Consider the following 17,759-nt stretch of genomic DNA (forward strand, 5'->3'; position numbering starts at 1 on the left):
TGCCCATCCAGGAGTGCTCTTCTGCCTTGGAACCAATACTTAGAACAGATTCTGTGACGGAAGGTAAGGGGTTAAACAAAATCAACACATCTTTCAGAACAAAAGCAGTGCTGTCGTTAATTACATGGATACTCATATAATACAGAATTGTTCAGACTTCCTCAATAGCTAGGAAATTATTCTAGTGAACAGATATTACTGTGTTTTTACCCAGCAGCTTAGCTGCTCAGAGATTTAACGATAGAAAGTCATTCAATCAATAAGCATTTTTTTTTTAAAGCTCTTACCATGCAGGTAACATGGTTCTAGGTACTGGGGATAGAAAGACAAAAAATTAATTTTTCCTCATAAGGAGTTTGCATCCTATAGGGGGAGACACACACATATATAAATAGAAAAGAAATACAAGACAGTTCAGTTCAAGGAAGTTAGGGAGGGCGGGCTGGGAGATCCAGAGGGAAAGTGTTGCTTGAGCTGAGTGAGACTTAAAGGAATCTGGGGATTCCATGAGATGAAGGTGAGTGAACATGGGGTACAGGATGGCCCTAGAGAAGAGAGGTAGTGCCATAGGTGAGGGGCAGAGGGAAAATCATTTGGGCTGATAGTAAAATGCAGAAAGGAAAGTAACGTATAATGAGGCTGGGAAAAAAAAAAAGGTTAGGGCTAGGTTGTGAAGAGCTTTAAAAATCCCCAAAGAAGAGTTTAAGTTTTATTTTAGAGGCAATAGGGAGACCTTGGAGTTTACAGAATGAGACTTATGGTCAGATTTGTGATTATGGAAAATCTATTTTTTGTGAATGTCCACCTGCAGATAAAGAACAGAAACATGAAAGACATCATTATATGCATATTTGTATGTGTATATATATATATACAATACAAATAAATATATAAAATATAAATATGAGGAGGGAAAAAAGGGAAGGTGATATCTGGGAATTTTAATGCCACCAACCAACAAATTAACTAATTAATAAAAAAAATTTAAAAAGACAATCATTTTTGCAGTTGTGTAGAGGATGAATTAGAATGGAATAAGATGTTGATGGAGGCCATTATAATAGCCCTGGTGACATGTGAGGAGGGTCAGATCTAAGGAAGAAGGTATATATGAGAGAAAAGAGGTTGGATATGAGAAACATGGTGTAGAAGTAGAAACTATAAGATTTAGTGACTGGTTGAAAGAGAGAAACTGAGAATAATGATTAGGATACAAATCTGGGATACTGGAAGAATGGTGGTGATCTCAACAGAACTCAGTAAGTTTGGTAAAAGGGTAGGTTCAGGGGAGAAAGACGAGCTCCACTTTGGACCTGTAGAGTTTGGTATATTTCTGAGACGTGCAGTTTGACACAGTCAATAGGAAACTGATGATGTTCAACTGGAAAGTCATGAGAAAGACCGAGACAGGATATATGATCTGTGAATCATCTGCATAGAAATGATAATTAAGTAGATGGGAACTGATGAAGGTAGTAAGAGAAAGTATAGAGAGAGACAAAGAGAAGAGAGGGCTTTAACAGAGCCCACAGAGAATTGGTGAATGCCCACAGTTAGGACCGAGTATGAGTTAGCAAAGGAAATTGAGAAGGAATGGTCAGACAGGCAGGAGACAAACCAATTGAGGTGTCATGAAAGCTCAGAGAGGAAAGAGTATTTGGGAGGAGCGGGTGGCCAACAAAGTCAAATGCAACAGAAAGGGAAAAAATAAAGTTTGAGGACCGAGAGAAGATAATCAGCTTAGGCAATTAAGAAATTCTTGATTTCATTTGAGGGATGAGTTGGAAATCAGATTGTAAAGGAGGTAGTGGAAGAAGATGATTTGAAAACAATATAAATAGCTTCTCTTGGGACTTTATTTGAGAAGAAAAGAGATATGGGACAATATTAAGAGGATACGATAGGGGCTAGTGAAGAATTTTTTTTAAGTTTGGGGGGGTCTTGAACATATCTGAAGGTAGTAGGGAAGGAACCAGCATATCTGCAGAGTTTGAAGATTAGAGAAAGAGAGGATACATCTGTGGGGAAAATTCGCTGGAGAAGATGGGGCATATAAAAAGGCTTGTTTTTTTGAGGAGAGGGGCCACCTTATGATTGAGGTCTGGAAGAAAGGAGAATGAGACGTCAAGGAGTTTGGGGATAAAAAGAAATGGAGAAGAGGGAGCTCATGGCAAATGACCTCATTTTTCTTAGGAAATAAGAAGTAAGAAAGATACATGGTAGGTTACAGAATATTGGCAGAATGACTAGCTGGGAGAAATGGTATAAAAGACATCGTCGATGACGTGTAGCCAGTAAAGAAGGTAAGATTCTGGTCATGTAATTGAGGCACAACAAATAGACAGCCCATGGGCTACTCTGCTATTTTTAATATATGAAAACCAAAAGATCCTCTAATGACTATTTGTCAAAAGCCATAGCATAAGAGTCATACAGGATGATGAATGATAGAATGAATGATTGAATAAAAAACATTTATTAAGTGCCTGTACTAAGCACTGGAGTAACAACAACAAAGCAGAACAGACCCTCTTCTGGAGGAGTCTGTATTATAATGGAGGAAACAGAGAACATTTCTGCTCCATGTCAGATGAATAGATCCCCTGGTCTTTAATCCTTCTGACTCCAAGAATAGGGCTGCTGACTGATATCACACTGCTTTTAATTCTAAAGTAATAAAGTATTAAAAGAGTATCTGATTCCTGGATATTCCTGAAGCACTTCAACTGAATTAATCGTTTTCTTCCAAACTAACCCTTTGTGAATATCCTTGTTTTTGTCCTGCATCGCCATCCTTTCATTTCCCCAGGCACGCAAACTCTATGTTGTGCTTGGTTTCTCATTTTGATTTACTCCATAAATTCAGTCTATTGTCAAAACTAATTGTTTCTACTGCCACAACAGCTAATTTATTCACCCCCTTCTCCCCACTCACACAGTTAAGACAATGGGTTAGTCTGAAAACATAATATGGGTTGTAAAGAGCACCATCTTACCTCTATGAACAAATATGAAATCTGACGTTGGGCATGTGAGGTGTTTCACGATGGTGCTATTACTCTACCTTTCAAGGCTTATTGCACACACTACAGTTTAGCCCGACTGGTCTTCCTACTCTTTCTTATACATGGTTCTCATCTTGTTACCTTTGCAAAGAGTTCCAATCTCTTTTTGACCACCCCAGAATTGAAGGGACACATAATTTGCACAGAACCTTCAATTACTGACACTAATGTGGGTTGCAGTCTGTCTTAGCAGTTTGAATAATTTCCCTTTATTTTTCTTTTTGCACAAAACCCCCATTATCACCAAATTGCTCTGTGAACTGTCACACTGAACATATCTTGGGTTTTTGGTTTCCACGTTCTCCCTAGTCTTCTTTTGGAATTCTTTGCCACATAGCTTTTTATTCTTCCTCCTCTTTTCTCAGTCAAATCCCTCAGGATCCAGCTTACATTCTAGATCCTTTGCAAAGCCTTGCCTGATCATCCCAGTTCATTATTATCTCTCTTCTTAACTCTGCTGGCATTTCCTGTCATTGTCACATAAATGACCAATGGCTTGTGATTGTTATCTTGACAATACTTTTTTAATAATTATTCCTTCAGAAACTCTTTGAGAGGACTACATTCTATACTTTCTTATCTCCCCAAATCGCTTATCCCCCAAAATGTGCTTGATGACTCTTTACTGATTTGGCAATCACTCAACATGGCAAGGATAATCCAAAATGCTAAATCACTCATTGCTGGATTTTTCCCCCCTCATAAACACAGATTTACATTTTAATTGTTTCCTTTCATCTGCTATTAAAATTAGTTTATTTTCCTTAACTACATAACAACCTGTAGCAAAGAAGAGATAGCTCCAAACCATGATATTATGGGAAAGAAAGCCAAAGTGGAAGCATTTTCCTATGGATGTTTTTGCCCAGTCCTTTCAGTTATGTTGGACTCTTGATGATGCCAATTGAGATTTTCTTGGCAAAGATATTGGAGTGGTTTGTCATTTCCTTCTCTGGCTCATTTGACAAAATGAGGACATTGAGGCAAACAGGATTAAGTGATTTCCCCATGGTCACATAGCTACTAAGTGTCTGAGGCCAGATTTAAACTCAGGAAGATGAATCTTTCTAACTTTAATCACTTCACCATCTAGTTGACATATGGTCAACTCCTCATATTTATTTAGCAAATGTTTTATAAGCATTTACTATGGGCATCCATGTGGTGGTAGAGCAGAAGGTGCACTAGATTTTTCTTTAGAGGGACTGGGTTCATATCCCATCCCTATCATTAAATATTCTTGTGATTTGGGGCAAATCCCTTCAATCTTCTGGCCTCAATTTCCTCAATCTGTCAAGTGAAAGGATTAGACTAGATAATTTCTAAGATTCCATCCAGTTTTAAACACAAGCTCCTATGATCTCCTGGAGTAAATAGCACACTAGACTTGGAAACAGTCTGACCTATCTTGGTAGCTTTTACTAAGTGTGTGAATCTGGGGGAGTCACTTGATGTCTCTCACCCTCAGTTTGCTTATCTATAAAATGGGGATAATAATAACACTGTCATCTCACAGGGCTGTTGTGAGGACCAAATGAGATAGCCTATGTAATGTACTTTGCAAATCTTAAAGCACTATATAAGTGCTTTATCATTTATCATTGCTGTCACCAATATCCCCTTCTTCATCGTTGTCATCTTTCAAGCTGCTTTTTCAGTGCACTGGTCTGCCTCGGGTTTTAATGTTTGCTCTTCTAGCTTCTGGCACAAATGGGCATTGATGATGTTAGAGAAAAAATATTGAAAAACAGGAAAGGGAGTATCCATAAACAGAGAGACAGTCCTGGATTCAGACACAGTACACGTAGCTTATTTCAGGCTGCTCCCAGCACAAACAAGGTCATTAGGGACCAAAAGCTCATACTAATTGCTGGTGACCCACTTGTATGTGTACACATGTGGTTTCTTCCTCCCAGGATGAATCTTCTCTGCTAGTGTGCTGAGAGATGAATCTACTGCATTGATTTCTAGTGCAGAAAAGCCGTATTATTCTTCCAAATTAAATCAGGTCTCTCTTTTTTTTGTCCCTCAGGAGCACTAATTTCATGTTTCTGAAGATGCAGCATGGAGCTGTTTTGGTAGAAGAGAATGAAGACAACACAACTCATGTGCCTTCTATTTTTCAAAGGAAAATCTTTTTTTCCCCCTTTTTTAAACAGCATCTCATACATGCATACAGTCATACACAGGCACATATTTATACTCTTCCTAAAAACCTATTTTCCCTGCATTCCTAGGTTTCGTGCTCTGATGTCTCACGGCTTTTGGACAGGCATCAGCTTTGGGCTGTTGCATGTTCCCAATTTTTATAACTTCAGGGAACAACGCGTATTACCCATTTATGTTCAGATAGTAGCATCTGTTGCTTTAAAAAACCAAGTTCAATATAGACGGAACTCAGGAAGGAACAACCCCAGTGTTGCCTTGTGCATAGTAGGAGTTCAACAAATGTTTAGTGAATGAATACTTGAGAGGCAGTATAGATCAAAGCTTGCTCCATTAAGATGAGGATGGGTGGCTATTCTTTATTATATATAAACATATATTTTAATGTATATGTAATTTATTTTATATTTCTTTATATCATATTATATAAAATAATATTATGTCATATTATTTATAATTTAACTTAATATATATTTAAAATCCTATTAATCTCCAACTTAAGAATTAGCATAGGATGGACAAGAAATAATTTAAAAATTAAAAATTTTTAAAATACTTGTTCAGGGGGCAGCTGAGTATCTCAGTGGATTGAGAGGCAGGCTTAGAGATGAGAAGTCCTGGGTTCAAATCTGGCCTCAGACACTTCCCAGCTGTATGACCCTGGACAAGTCACTTAATCCCCATTGCCTAGCCCTTACTACTCTTCTGCCTTGGAACCAATACACAGTATTGATTCCAAGACGGAAGATAAGAGTTTTTAAAAAATATAAAAGACCTGTTCACTAGGATCCAATGCAGGACCAAAGTTTGGTGGTGTCTGACTCTTTGTGCCCGTATTTGGGATTTTCTTGACAAAGATACCGGGGTAGTTTACCATTTCCTTCTCCAGTCAGGACCAAAGACATATAGCTAAAGAGATGTCTGTTTTTTCAATTAAAATAGTCTTATTGCTATCTCTTCTTTTTATATCACAAACATTGCTAATATTTCTCCAGCCTCTTTCCAGAGCTCCATCATTTATAATGAAGAAAAGAAAAAAAAAGGGAAAAGGAACAATTCAGCAAAATTAACCAACCCATCAATTATGGAACTTATATTTGTACTAAGGAAAGAGAAATCAACATCAAAAACTCATTCAATGTTAAGGCCTCTTTCCAGGCCTGGGATATTTTTGAAAAATGAGAGGGAAAAGAAGAAAAGAAAAGGAAAGAATGTTTGTTGAGCAAATTGTGTGTTTTTGAAATTAGAAAGTAAAAAGGAAAGAACATAATAGTCACACAACTGCTACTTCTATACCTTGCTTAAAGAATAGATTTGTTCATGAGCAATGGAGAGAGAGGAAAATCCACTGAATGTCTTTCTTGCAGCTTGCAAAAAAATTGTAATTTTAGGGACATTAAATTTTAAAACAGAAGAAAATGCTGACAAAATGGGCAAGCCGGGAAGACATTAGGGAAGAATAAAGAGAGATGGATGACTCTTTCTATTCTCCCAGAGGGATGTGTTGTGGAGGACAGAGGAAACAACTAATTCTGTGAAGGAATGGGGAAACCAACTGACTTCAGTCCTGGACTTCCTTCCCAGGCTCTTTATTTCTTTTGTGCTGTGGGTCCCACAAAACATTCCAGATGGACCAGAACCGTTTTGGGACTCACCACGAAATAATCATTTGACAAAAGCAAAACACACACATACACATACACACACCTCCACTTACTACACACATTGACATAACCCAAACAGCATCTTTTTCCTAAGCTTTGGGATGGGACTTGTTCCTAGCTAAAAGAGAGATATATATCTCCCTTACTGAAAAGACTCTACCAGTTGCTTTTTTCCCAATTTTTTCTTCTCATTCCCCCCCCCCCCCCCATAACAGAGAACTAGGATTTTCATCAGAGTAAAGAGCTTGGAATGAAGAAATTGCTCTATTAATGCAGAATAACAACCTCTAATAGTCTCACAGAGGGAGGTGGGGGTTCTGAGAGGTTCAGTGATTGTCCAGGCTCACACAGCCAGTGTATTTCTCAGGAACAAATCATATAAGCACAGATCTAGAGCTGAAAGAGACCTTAAAAGTATCGAGCCGAATCCCCTTATTGTACAGATAAGGAAACAGAAGTTAACATCAAACAAGCATCAGAAGTGGGATTTGAACCCTGGTCGTAAGACTCCAGAGCTAGTTTTCCTTCCATCCATTAGGCTATCACCCTAGAGGGTTAAAAAAACATAGATCAGGACAGAGAATGTTCCAGGCATGGAGGGTAGCTAATGCAACAACATGATGCTGAGAGATGGAGTGTTGTAAGTATGGAACGATGAACAGGCAATACAGCTAGATCACAGAGTGTGAGGAGGGCAGTATTGTGTTAGAAGAGTGGAAAACGAGGGAAGGGACCATGATGTAAAGAGCTTTACATGCTAAAGGAGTTCATATTTGACCCTTGAGACAAAAAAGACAGTGGATTTTCTTTATGTCAGTGGTGATAAATTCAAATAGAAATGGGGTCCCCTAATCCATACAGAAAGATCCATGCAGGCTACCAATCAACTTACATTGTGTGTGTGTGTTTTAAATTCTTACCTTCCATCTTAGAATCAACACTATGGCAGAAGAACTAGGCAATTGGAAGGTTAAGTGACTTGCCCAGGGTCACACAGCTAGAATGTGCTGGAGGCCAAATTTGAATCCAGGACTTCCCACCTTCAGATCTGGCTTTCTATCCAACCAAGCCACCTAACTGCCTCAATTTAATTTTAAAATGTTATGCTATCTATGTTTAATTGTATTCTTATTTATTTTATTAAAATAGTTTCCAATTACATTTTGATTAAATGATTTGGAGTGTTTTGGACTGTCTGTTCCCTCTGTTCTACATCACCTGTCTCCCTTCCTCTAATTTAAATCCCTAATTTTTCCCTTTTTGGGGGATGGCAGGAGAGAAAGACAAAAAACTTTAAAACTATGGATACGGTGTATTTAGGGCTTTTTTCATTGTGTCCTGACTCTCTGCCAAGCATTTCTTGACATAAGGGTCTCAGGATTGAAGAACTAAACCCACAATGGGAGCGCTCGCAAATCACAAGAAATGGGACAGACACAATCATTTGTCACGGCATGGAGACGGCAAGTCACCCAACTGCCACGTTGATAAACAGAATGAACCCGACATTCATCTCCTTAATGGGACATTAATGTCTCCAATTGGCTGCGCCCGCCCCAGTGTTGAATCTGACTGTGGCACCTTCTAATTGCCCCAGAAAGCCAATAATTTATAGAGAGGGCTCTTTAATGGCTGCACAAATCTACCCAATCAATTTGGTGCCTTAATTGAAATTTGTGGCTTAACAAGAAAAATCATGCAGATGCCCTGTTTGGACATGGTTCTGCATTTAGCCGCATGTACAGGTCAGTGCTTTGCTCGTGGGGTGATGCCTGGAGATATGTCACAGGATCGTTAGTTTATGTCAGATGGAGAAAATAGCTACGCATTCACACCTACAGGGTGCCGCGGGACTCAAATGAGAGAGTGGAAGGAATGCCCTTTGCATTGCTTTACAATGTTTAGAGTACTTTGCAAATGTTAGAGTGCTATATAAATGCCAATTATTATTATTATTGTTTGCTTTCAATAACTGAAAATGTTTCCCTAAAAAAGAACTACATTTCCTGGTAGCCTACTGACTTCCTGTCATTATGTACTTCCTGTAGACAGGGGGATATTAGGTGGGGATGTGGAGGGTTCCGCCTCTTTACTTCCTGTCCCGAGCTTGGTGGTGGTAAGGCAGGGAGTTTGAAATGGCTGACCAGCCATGGGCATGTGGTCTTTACTTTGTATCCTCTTTATTCCTTGATTTCTAATGATCATTAATAAATCTTCTAAAATATAACATTTTTATTATTTGAGATTTGATTTTAATTTTTACAGCTTATAGTCTCAAGTTTGGTGTTGACTTCATTACTTGAGCCTTCATTATGTGGTAGCACTCCTGTTGAACTCCAGAAATATTTATAGAGGGGGAAACTAGGTGGCTTGGTGGATAGAGAACCAAGTCTGGAGATGAGAGGTCTTGGGTTCAAATCTTATCTCTGACACTTCCTAGTTGTGTGACCCTGGGCAAGTCATGTAATCTTTACTGCTTAGCTCTTACTGTTTTTGTGCCTTAAAACCAGTATATAGTATTGACTCTAAGACTAAAAGTAAGTGTTAAAAAAAAAAAGAAAAAGGAATGTTTATAGAGCAGTACAAAGGTATGCTAGTAATGCCTGGCACTCAGGCACTCTGCGGGGCGGTGGGGTGGGGGGAATATTTGCCCACACACTTTTAATTTTAATCTATATTACTAACATTTTTAAAAGACTACATAATCAACTTTTTAAATAAAAACAAACAACGGGCAGCTAAGTGGCATGGTGGATAGTGTCAGACCTGGAGTCAGGAAGACCTAAGTCTTAATCCATTCTCATACAATTCCTAGTTGTATGACCCTGGGCAAGTCATATATCTCTGTTTGTCTCCGTTTTCCTCATCTGTTAAATGAACTGGAGAAGAAAATGGCAAACTACTTTGGTATCTTTGCCAAGAAAACCCAAAATGGGGTCACAAAGAATCAGATGTGATTGAACAACAACAAAGATAATCAAGGAAATGAAAAATCAAGCTGTGATTTGTAGTGATCGCTAATTTCTGAGATATAAAATGCTCATACTGAAAATTTAACAATTGATTATTTAAAAAACAGACTTAAAAATCTTTATCTTCTGTCTTAAAATCAATACTATGTATTGGTTCCAAAGAAGAAAAGCAGTAAGGGCTAGGCAATGGGGGTTAAGTGACTTGCCCAGGGTCTCACAGCTAGGAAGTATCTGAGGCCAGATTTGAACCCAGGATCTCACACCTTCAGATCTGGCTCTCAATCCAGTTATCCATCCAGCCACCCCCAAAAAGTGTAAGCTAGAGTTGGTTCTGGCATCCCTTTGCAAACATCCATGTAGGAATATGGGGACACCTTTGCTCTTGTGCTCTCTAATCTACTCCTAAAGAAATAGAAGTAGCCCTGACTCAAGAGCTAAATCCATATTTGCAAAACTGTGTCTAATTAGTTTCCCTGATTGGAGTTTGGTCCTAATGAGCCAGTACCATGGAGCCTTTATGAGCCAGTTAACAGCCTCAGCCATAGACTGTACCCTTAATCCTGGCCAGTCATTTTACAAATGGAGGTAATGGATTAGCAGAAGGACTGGGCAAGACTGGTTGGATCATTGCACATCTATCTCTATTAGCTGTAAAGAAATTCCTAGGCCACTGATGTTGGGTCAGTAGATTGGGTCGGCAGTATTCTCTGCAGACAGAATCACAGATTTAGTACTGGAAAGGACATCGGAGATTATTTAATCCACCCTCTTAACTTTCCAGATGAGGAACGGAGCACCCGTAGACTTGTCTAAGGTCACACAGGCAATAGGTGGTTGAGCCAAGATTTGAATTGGGGTTGAATGCTTTGCCTGGAGTCATACAGCTAGGAAGTATCTGAGGACTGGTTTGCACCCAGGACCTCCCGACTCCAGATTTGGTGCTACCTAGCTGCCCCTCCATCTCTTTTCTCTGGTCATTCCCCATGCCTGGAATGCTCTTACTCCTTACCTCGTCAAGAGTTCCATCTTCATGAATTCCTTCCTGATCTCCTCCACTGTGAGTGCCCTTCCTTTCAAGCTACTTTGTATTTGTCTGCTTTGTGTGTGTATGTGTATGCATATAAAGGAAGAGGGAGACCCATATGGGCATATTGCCGTATATACACATACAATATACAAACATTTATAAATATAAGCATTAACTTATGTTGACATATTTTTATGTGCTCTTGTCCATGTATGTGTGTTGCATGTAGGGATTGTTTTGTCCCTCTTACTTATATTCTCAGTGCCCAGAACAATGTCAGAGGCATAAATAAAGGCAAAATAAGCTGCCTAATAAGTATTTATTATTTTATTTATTATTATATTGTTTTAAATTGACTGCTAAACCCAGTGGAATTGTGCATAGGCTACGGGAAGGGGTGGGGGAAAAAGAATATGATTCTCATAACCAAGGAATAATGTTCTAAATTGACTAAATAAAAATTTCAAAACTAAAATTAATGTTAAAAAAATTTGACTGCTGAATTTGATTGATTGGTATCAGGATGAGGCTAATGCTGAGGAGTGCACCTGAGGAACATTTTTAGGACATCAGTGGGCCGGGCCTCCAGATATTCAGAACTTAGCCCCATCAGTTTATTCCTTTTGCTAAAAACAAGTCGAAAAGGAGAGGAACACGACGAAAGGGCTAAAGCAGAACCTCGCCATCTTTACCTCAGAGAACTGAAGTCTCCCAAAATCACTGGGCGGGTTGGCGATCTTAAAGACTTTCTTTGGCATGACCCATGTTTCCAGGGTCTCCAGCTTGCTCACAGCCAGATTTGTCGCGTGGTGTTTGATTAGGAAGCCTTGGAAATGGTCAGCAAGGAAGTACAGATGAACGGACACTGGATGACCCATTGGATAGTACCTGAAAAACAGAAACACGCATCCATGACTGGGTGCAAGCCCAGATCAGTGCCAGAAAGTGCTTAACCTCCCATGGGTGTAGGGCAGTGAGGCTGGCCAGCTGAGCAAGGATCTGTGGGGTTTACTGCTGAGCCAATCCCTGGGGCCATATTAGGAAGATGAAAGGGGTGCTGTGGTGGGAGGGGAACGGTGACCAAAGACAAGAGTTGTGCCAAGCAGAATCATTAGGTGATGTAAGGCATAGTAGAATAAGCCCTGGAGGACCTGGGTTCAGATCCAATTCAGACCCAACTCATGTGATGTTGGAATGAGTCACTTCAGCATTCATTTGCAGACTCTGAAGCTATCATTGGGGTCATCCCATTCAATTCCTCCCTAATTTTATAGATGGCCAAACAGATGAGGCCCAAGAGGGTGAAGGACTTGCCCAAGGTGATCAATGTAGTTAATACCAGAGGTGGGATTAGAACCCAGGTCCCCTGATTTCAGTTTTGTTGTTTTTCCTACACCACATCCTGCCTTCCCTTCACTTCTCTAGACCGTTTTTTGCACCACTAAGATATTGAGGCTATTGATCTGAATAGGCTTTTTAAGCTTTAAATGTTATGATCCAATGATATAATGTGTATCACCGGAGGCAAAAATTCCATAGGCTGCCACTCCACTAAACTGCCATTGTTCTTGAGCATTGTGGAACCACTGTGGGTAAAGAGTAGACTGCAGAGTCAGGAAGTCCTGGATTCAAATCCTGTCTCTGATGTGTGTGTGTGATCCTAGATAAAACAGTAACCCTCTCAGTGCTGGGTAACTCTTCAAGTCTAAACACTGAGGAGAAGGTGTCAACTTCCACTGGTAGAGGAGGTTCTTGAATTGGAAGCAGAAAAATCACAGGTCCAGACTACATTGTGCAGGGGAAAGTGGCCTATTTGGGGATATTCTTTTACAACAACGACCAGTGATTTGCCTGATAATACAAGAATAACCTATATCAAATTGCTTACTGTCTCTGAGAGAGGGAGACAATTTGGATCTTATAATCTCAGAAAGGGTATGTTGAAAATTGTTATTATATATAAATTGGCAAAATAAAATATCTTTAAAAAAGAATAAGTTAGATTAAAGGGCAAGCCATAAACAATAAATAATATTACTAAAGAAAAAAATAAAAATAAAAGAGTCAGAGACTGTCAAGTCAAAGGACCTGAGTTTGATTCCCAGATCTGCCATTTAGTACCCAAATGACCTTGGGCTTGCACTTACCCTGTTAGGGATTCATTTCTTTTGGTATAAAATGAAGGTGTTGGCAAAGAAGATCTCTAAGTTCTCCTTAAGATCTAAATCAAGAATCTTATGTTAAGGACTGATCAAGAACCCTTAAGACCTGGGATTGACAGGTAGGAGGAGGACCAACAAATTTCAACAGGAGAGCCTGCCAGCACCCAGATCAGGGTGCCATATACAAGTGAATTGTATTCTAGGAAGGTGCCAATGACATGGAACCAAAGTAAGAGAAGCTACCCTGAAGCAAGCAGCCAGAAAAGGGTCAGTTTCTCATTTGGACTATGCCTAATGAGGACAGTCCATCAGGAAATGGCATTTTCTCACAGCCCCTGACACCATGCAGTGCTGTTCACATAGCTTCTGGAATCAACACAGCCCAGCAAGTTATACACAAGGCCAACACGGATGCACTCTGTGAAAACAGAGCCCACAAGGCCATGCAGCCAATACAAGCAATCCTCTGATTGCTCTTTGGAATACCGAGACCTCCTGCTCTCAGGATGGGCAGTGGCAAACGTTTACTGTGTTTGGGGACTGGCCTGAATCAATGAGATGGAACTAAAGAATCATTTCTGGAAGAGGAGACCCTTAGCCGTGGCTGCCCCAGTGACACCCCATTTTGGCCCTCTTTTGACCACCACATATTGAAAGTAACCTAGTCTTCTCTTAGTCTCCTAGCCCACATTTGCCCTTGTCCTTATGGATCAGAGTGTGAGATGGGGGAAAGAAGACAGCAATGAAGTTATTTTAGATTGTCACCCTTGCTCCTAAGTGGGTAGAAAGACACAACAGAGTCTAGTAGAAGGAGGGATACCCAGCAAGTCTTTAATAAAAGCTTGGTTGTAAGTCATTTTGGAAGGTTGCTTTCCATAGCCTCTGAGGTTCCCTTCAGTTCAAGATCTACATGGCAGTGTCTCCCGTCAGGGTAGGAGTGAGCCATGCACCCAGGGAGGTACCAAGAACACAAACACATAAATTGTATAAATCTCTGGTTCAAACTCAGCTCTCCTATTTGCCTTAAGCAAAACCCATTTGAAATGGCTTCCTATTCACACTGCCTATATAGAATGGAATTTCCCCCCTACCTTCCCAATTTAAAATCAACTCAAAAGAATCTCTTCTTATAAGAAGTTGCCAGGGATTCATCTGACTTGACTGATTACACCTTGCCTTTTCGCCTCCCTAGTCAGTGTGTACTCTATTCATTTTCCCACTGTTTATGTTTATTTGGTGGTGTTATACAGTTATTAATATTGTGTATTTCCTCTCTCTCATTCCAAAACCTTCTTCACATAGCTTCTTGATCTTTCCTCTACAAAGGATCCAGGGCAATGCTCCACAGAGTAGAAATCAAGAAATGCTGACTAAGAGCCAGTCAGATTAGGCATGGCTAAAGGGGAATTGAAAAAAAGATAGAAAGAAGAAAAAGAGAGAAGGGAAGAGAAAAAGGAGAAAATGAGAGAGAGGAAGAAAGAGGGGAAGGAAAAGGGGGTGGAAAAGAGGAGAAAGATTAGAGAGGAAGAGAAGTTACAAGAGTTCGGCATCCCTTATCGCTTGTAAAATAAAAGGTTGCTTGCTTTGACAAAGTTTAAATTGTCCAGCACTTATACTGTACTTGTTGTCCTATAATAACAGCATTCCACAAATCACTGTCCCTATTCTGTTAAATACAAGTTTCCCTCCAGGCTCCATCAGAAGCCTAAGTTTTTATGCCCAATTACAATGGTTACATAAACCTCCCGTGTTTACCCATTTCCTGAAATCACTACCTTGTTACAAAGGATGAGACGTGAAACGAAGAAAAAACAAAACATGCATGTCTCTTAAAATGGCTTCTTGGGCAAAGGCAGCCAAGTTAAACACACACAGATACATACAAACAGACAGACACACACCGACACATAGACGGACAGACAGACACACATATTTTTTGCCTAGAGTTTGTGACGAGGTAAAAAATAAAACAAAAACAAAAACAATTGGAACCATTATTACTTGGCAGTAGCCTCCACACTTGCTCCACACCAACCCACTGGATTGGTCCTATGCTGGTCTGTCCTTAAGGTCCAATCGCAGGATGACTAATATGCTTCTACTTCACCTTCAGCTACAGAAATCCTCCTGAAGAGGGTGTAAATCAAAATCTTTTGCCAAAGCAACCAAGCAACCATAGAGTGGGAGAGCCTCATCTATTGTGTGTTTTAGAGTGCAGATTATCATTCCTTAATTGGTTTATTCTGTAAATTCAAATTTTATATACTGAGATTGCTAAAAGTGGGGCACATCATTTCCTTGGTGCAACCCTAAAAGATTTCCAAGCCCTAATTTGCTTGTTTGAAGATTATTCTGCACAAGGAAAGTCTAAGTCAACAAAAGGATGTGGATTGTCTTTCTAGGTACATTGTAAGGAGAGGGGTCCTATTATATTATTATTGTTTCTTGGCCAGGACCTGTGATTTCATTACAATAGGGAACTCTCAGGGAGGAAACTCCCTTTACCAATGCTGATTAGTGAGTACACTTGCAATTTATAATTTTAGAGAACTGTCTGGTAAACAGATTTAACTCAGTCACATAATATGACATGAACCAAGAGAGGCTTGAATCAAGGACTTCTTGACACTACAGTTATGTCCGCAGAGGGAGAGCCCTTAGAACATAAGCTGATGATGGGAAATTCTATGTGTCACCCTAGTTTTCTTGCAGGGGTACTTGATAATAAGGTATCCAGTAGCAGGAAGGAAGCTCAGGGAAAAGGCAGTATGTTCAGGACTTGTGGGAGATTAAAAACGAGAACCTTGCTTGAGGAGAAAGATGGTGGGAAGCATGCTGGATTTGGAGTTAAAGGACCTGAGTTCTAATCCTAGTTTTGCCACTTCTTACCTGTGACCTTGGGCAAATCATTTAACCTCCTTGGGATTCGGTTTCCTCATTTATAAAATGAGAGAATTGGATTAGATGACTTCCAAGTTCCTTCTAGCTCTTGGTCTATGATCCTATCATATTCTTCTCCTTTCATCTCCCATTCCTCCTACCCCCCAAGGTATGAATAGAGGGAAGACTGAGAAAGGGAACAAAAGAAGAAGAGAGAAAAGAGGAGAAAAAGAGAAAGGAAGAGGTCTATGATCCTATGATATTCTCCTTTCATTTCCCATTCTTCCTACCTCCAAGGTATGAATAGAGGGAAGACTGAGAAAGGGAACAAAAGAAGAGAGAAAAGAGGAGAAAAAGAGAAAGGAAGAGGTCTATGATCCTATGATATTCTCCTTTCATCTCCCATTCTTCCTACCTCCAAGGTATGAATAGAGGGAAGACTGAGAAAGGGAACAAAAGAAGAGAGAAAAGAGGAGAAAAAGAGAAAGGAAGAGGTCTATGATCCTATGATATTCTCCTTTCATCTCCCATTCTTCCTACCTCCAAGGTATGAATAGAGGGAAGACTGAGAAAGGGAACAAAAGAAGAGAGAAAAGAGGAGAAAAAGAGAAAGGAAGATAAAAAGAAGGGAGGAATTGAAGGGAAGAAAGTGAAAACTAGAATAGAGATTCTTAATCTGGGATTGATGAACTTTGTAAAACCATTTTAATGATTGTATTTTGACATCATTGATTTCCTTACAAATCCTATGTATATTATTTTCTGCATTTAAAAATATTCTTTTAAGGAGCAGCTAGGTAGCACAGTAGATAGTCAGGTCAGGGCTTTGGAAGCTCTCAGTCCAAATCTGGCCTCAGATACTTATCAGATTTGTGATGCTAGGCAAGTCACTTAAAGTCCATTTGCTTATAGAGTTGTTACTAAGACAGAAAATAAAGGCTTAAAAAAATAAATAAATAAAATACCATTCTGAGAAGGGGTCCATAAGCTTCACCAGATTGTCCAAGGAGTTCAGGACACAAAAAAGATTAAGAACTCATGAGCTAAGTTATATTTAGCAATTCAACTTATTTTCATCTCCTCAGAAAAAAAAAAGAACAAAGGAAAATTCTCCAAATACCTAAAATATTGATTCCCCTCTTGCTTTCTTCTTCTTTGTCTCCTCTCTCTCTCCTGCGGCCAACCTTTTCTATCCCAACTGATGCTGGCATTTTGTCTTTGCTCCCCATGTTGGGCACCTTAGAAGGAAAAGCAAAGGGCCTCTGAGCTCACCTGCAGCTGTTCTCGCCATCGGTGTGTAAGGATGTCTCAGCTCTTCGGAGACCCAGGCGGGTAAATGAGTGGTACATGGTCAGTACAACATCACTGATGCTGTGGATCCCATCAGGTTCATCGTAGACATTCTCCCAGTAGGACCGGAGGCCTGGGGTGCCCGAGGGATAGTTCCCATAAAGGTAATAATCCAGTTGGCCTATTATTTCTTGATTCACCACAGCTTCAAATTTACGTGCAAAGAATGTTGGTCGGGCAGTTTGCTGTGCTCACAGGATGGAAAAAAACTGAGTTAATTATTGTTAAAACCAGACAATGTTAGAGCTGGAATCCAATCCTTTCATGAAACTAAGAGGGGTGAGAAGTACAGTGACTTGTCCAAGGCCAAATAGCTATGAGATTATTACAGTCCTTTTGCCCTTCTTGGAACCCATCTAAGCTTGTCCATGAGGGCAGCTAGGTGGCACAATGGATAGAATCCCAATCTTGAAGTCAGAAAGACTCATCTCAGTTCAAATCTGGCCTTAGACCTTTGCTATCAGTATGACTGG

At 39.8% G+C, this 17,759-nt stretch overlaps 1 protein-coding gene across 1 annotated transcript in view; it reads right to left on the reverse strand.

Annotated features, from left to right (window-relative positions):
• Window positions 1-17,759, reverse strand: part of XYLT1 (xylosyltransferase 1) — a 423,706-nt gene that overhangs the window by 20,947 nt on the left and 385,000 nt on the right. The window contains exons 9-10 of the mRNA XM_001365940.3: window positions 17,209-17,471; window positions 11,587-11,782 (exon numbers count right to left, since the gene is read on the reverse strand). Of these exons, the coding sequence (XP_001365977.2) occupies window positions 11,587-11,782; window positions 17,209-17,471 (459 nt within the window). The remainder of the gene's footprint in view (window positions 1-11,586; window positions 11,783-17,208; window positions 17,472-17,759) is intronic.

Source organism: Monodelphis domestica, chromosome 7 (assembly GCF_027887165.1).
Source record: "Monodelphis domestica isolate mMonDom1 chromosome 7, mMonDom1.pri, whole genome shotgun sequence".
Taxonomy (NCBI): domain Eukaryota; kingdom Metazoa; phylum Chordata; class Mammalia; order Didelphimorphia; family Didelphidae; genus Monodelphis; species Monodelphis domestica.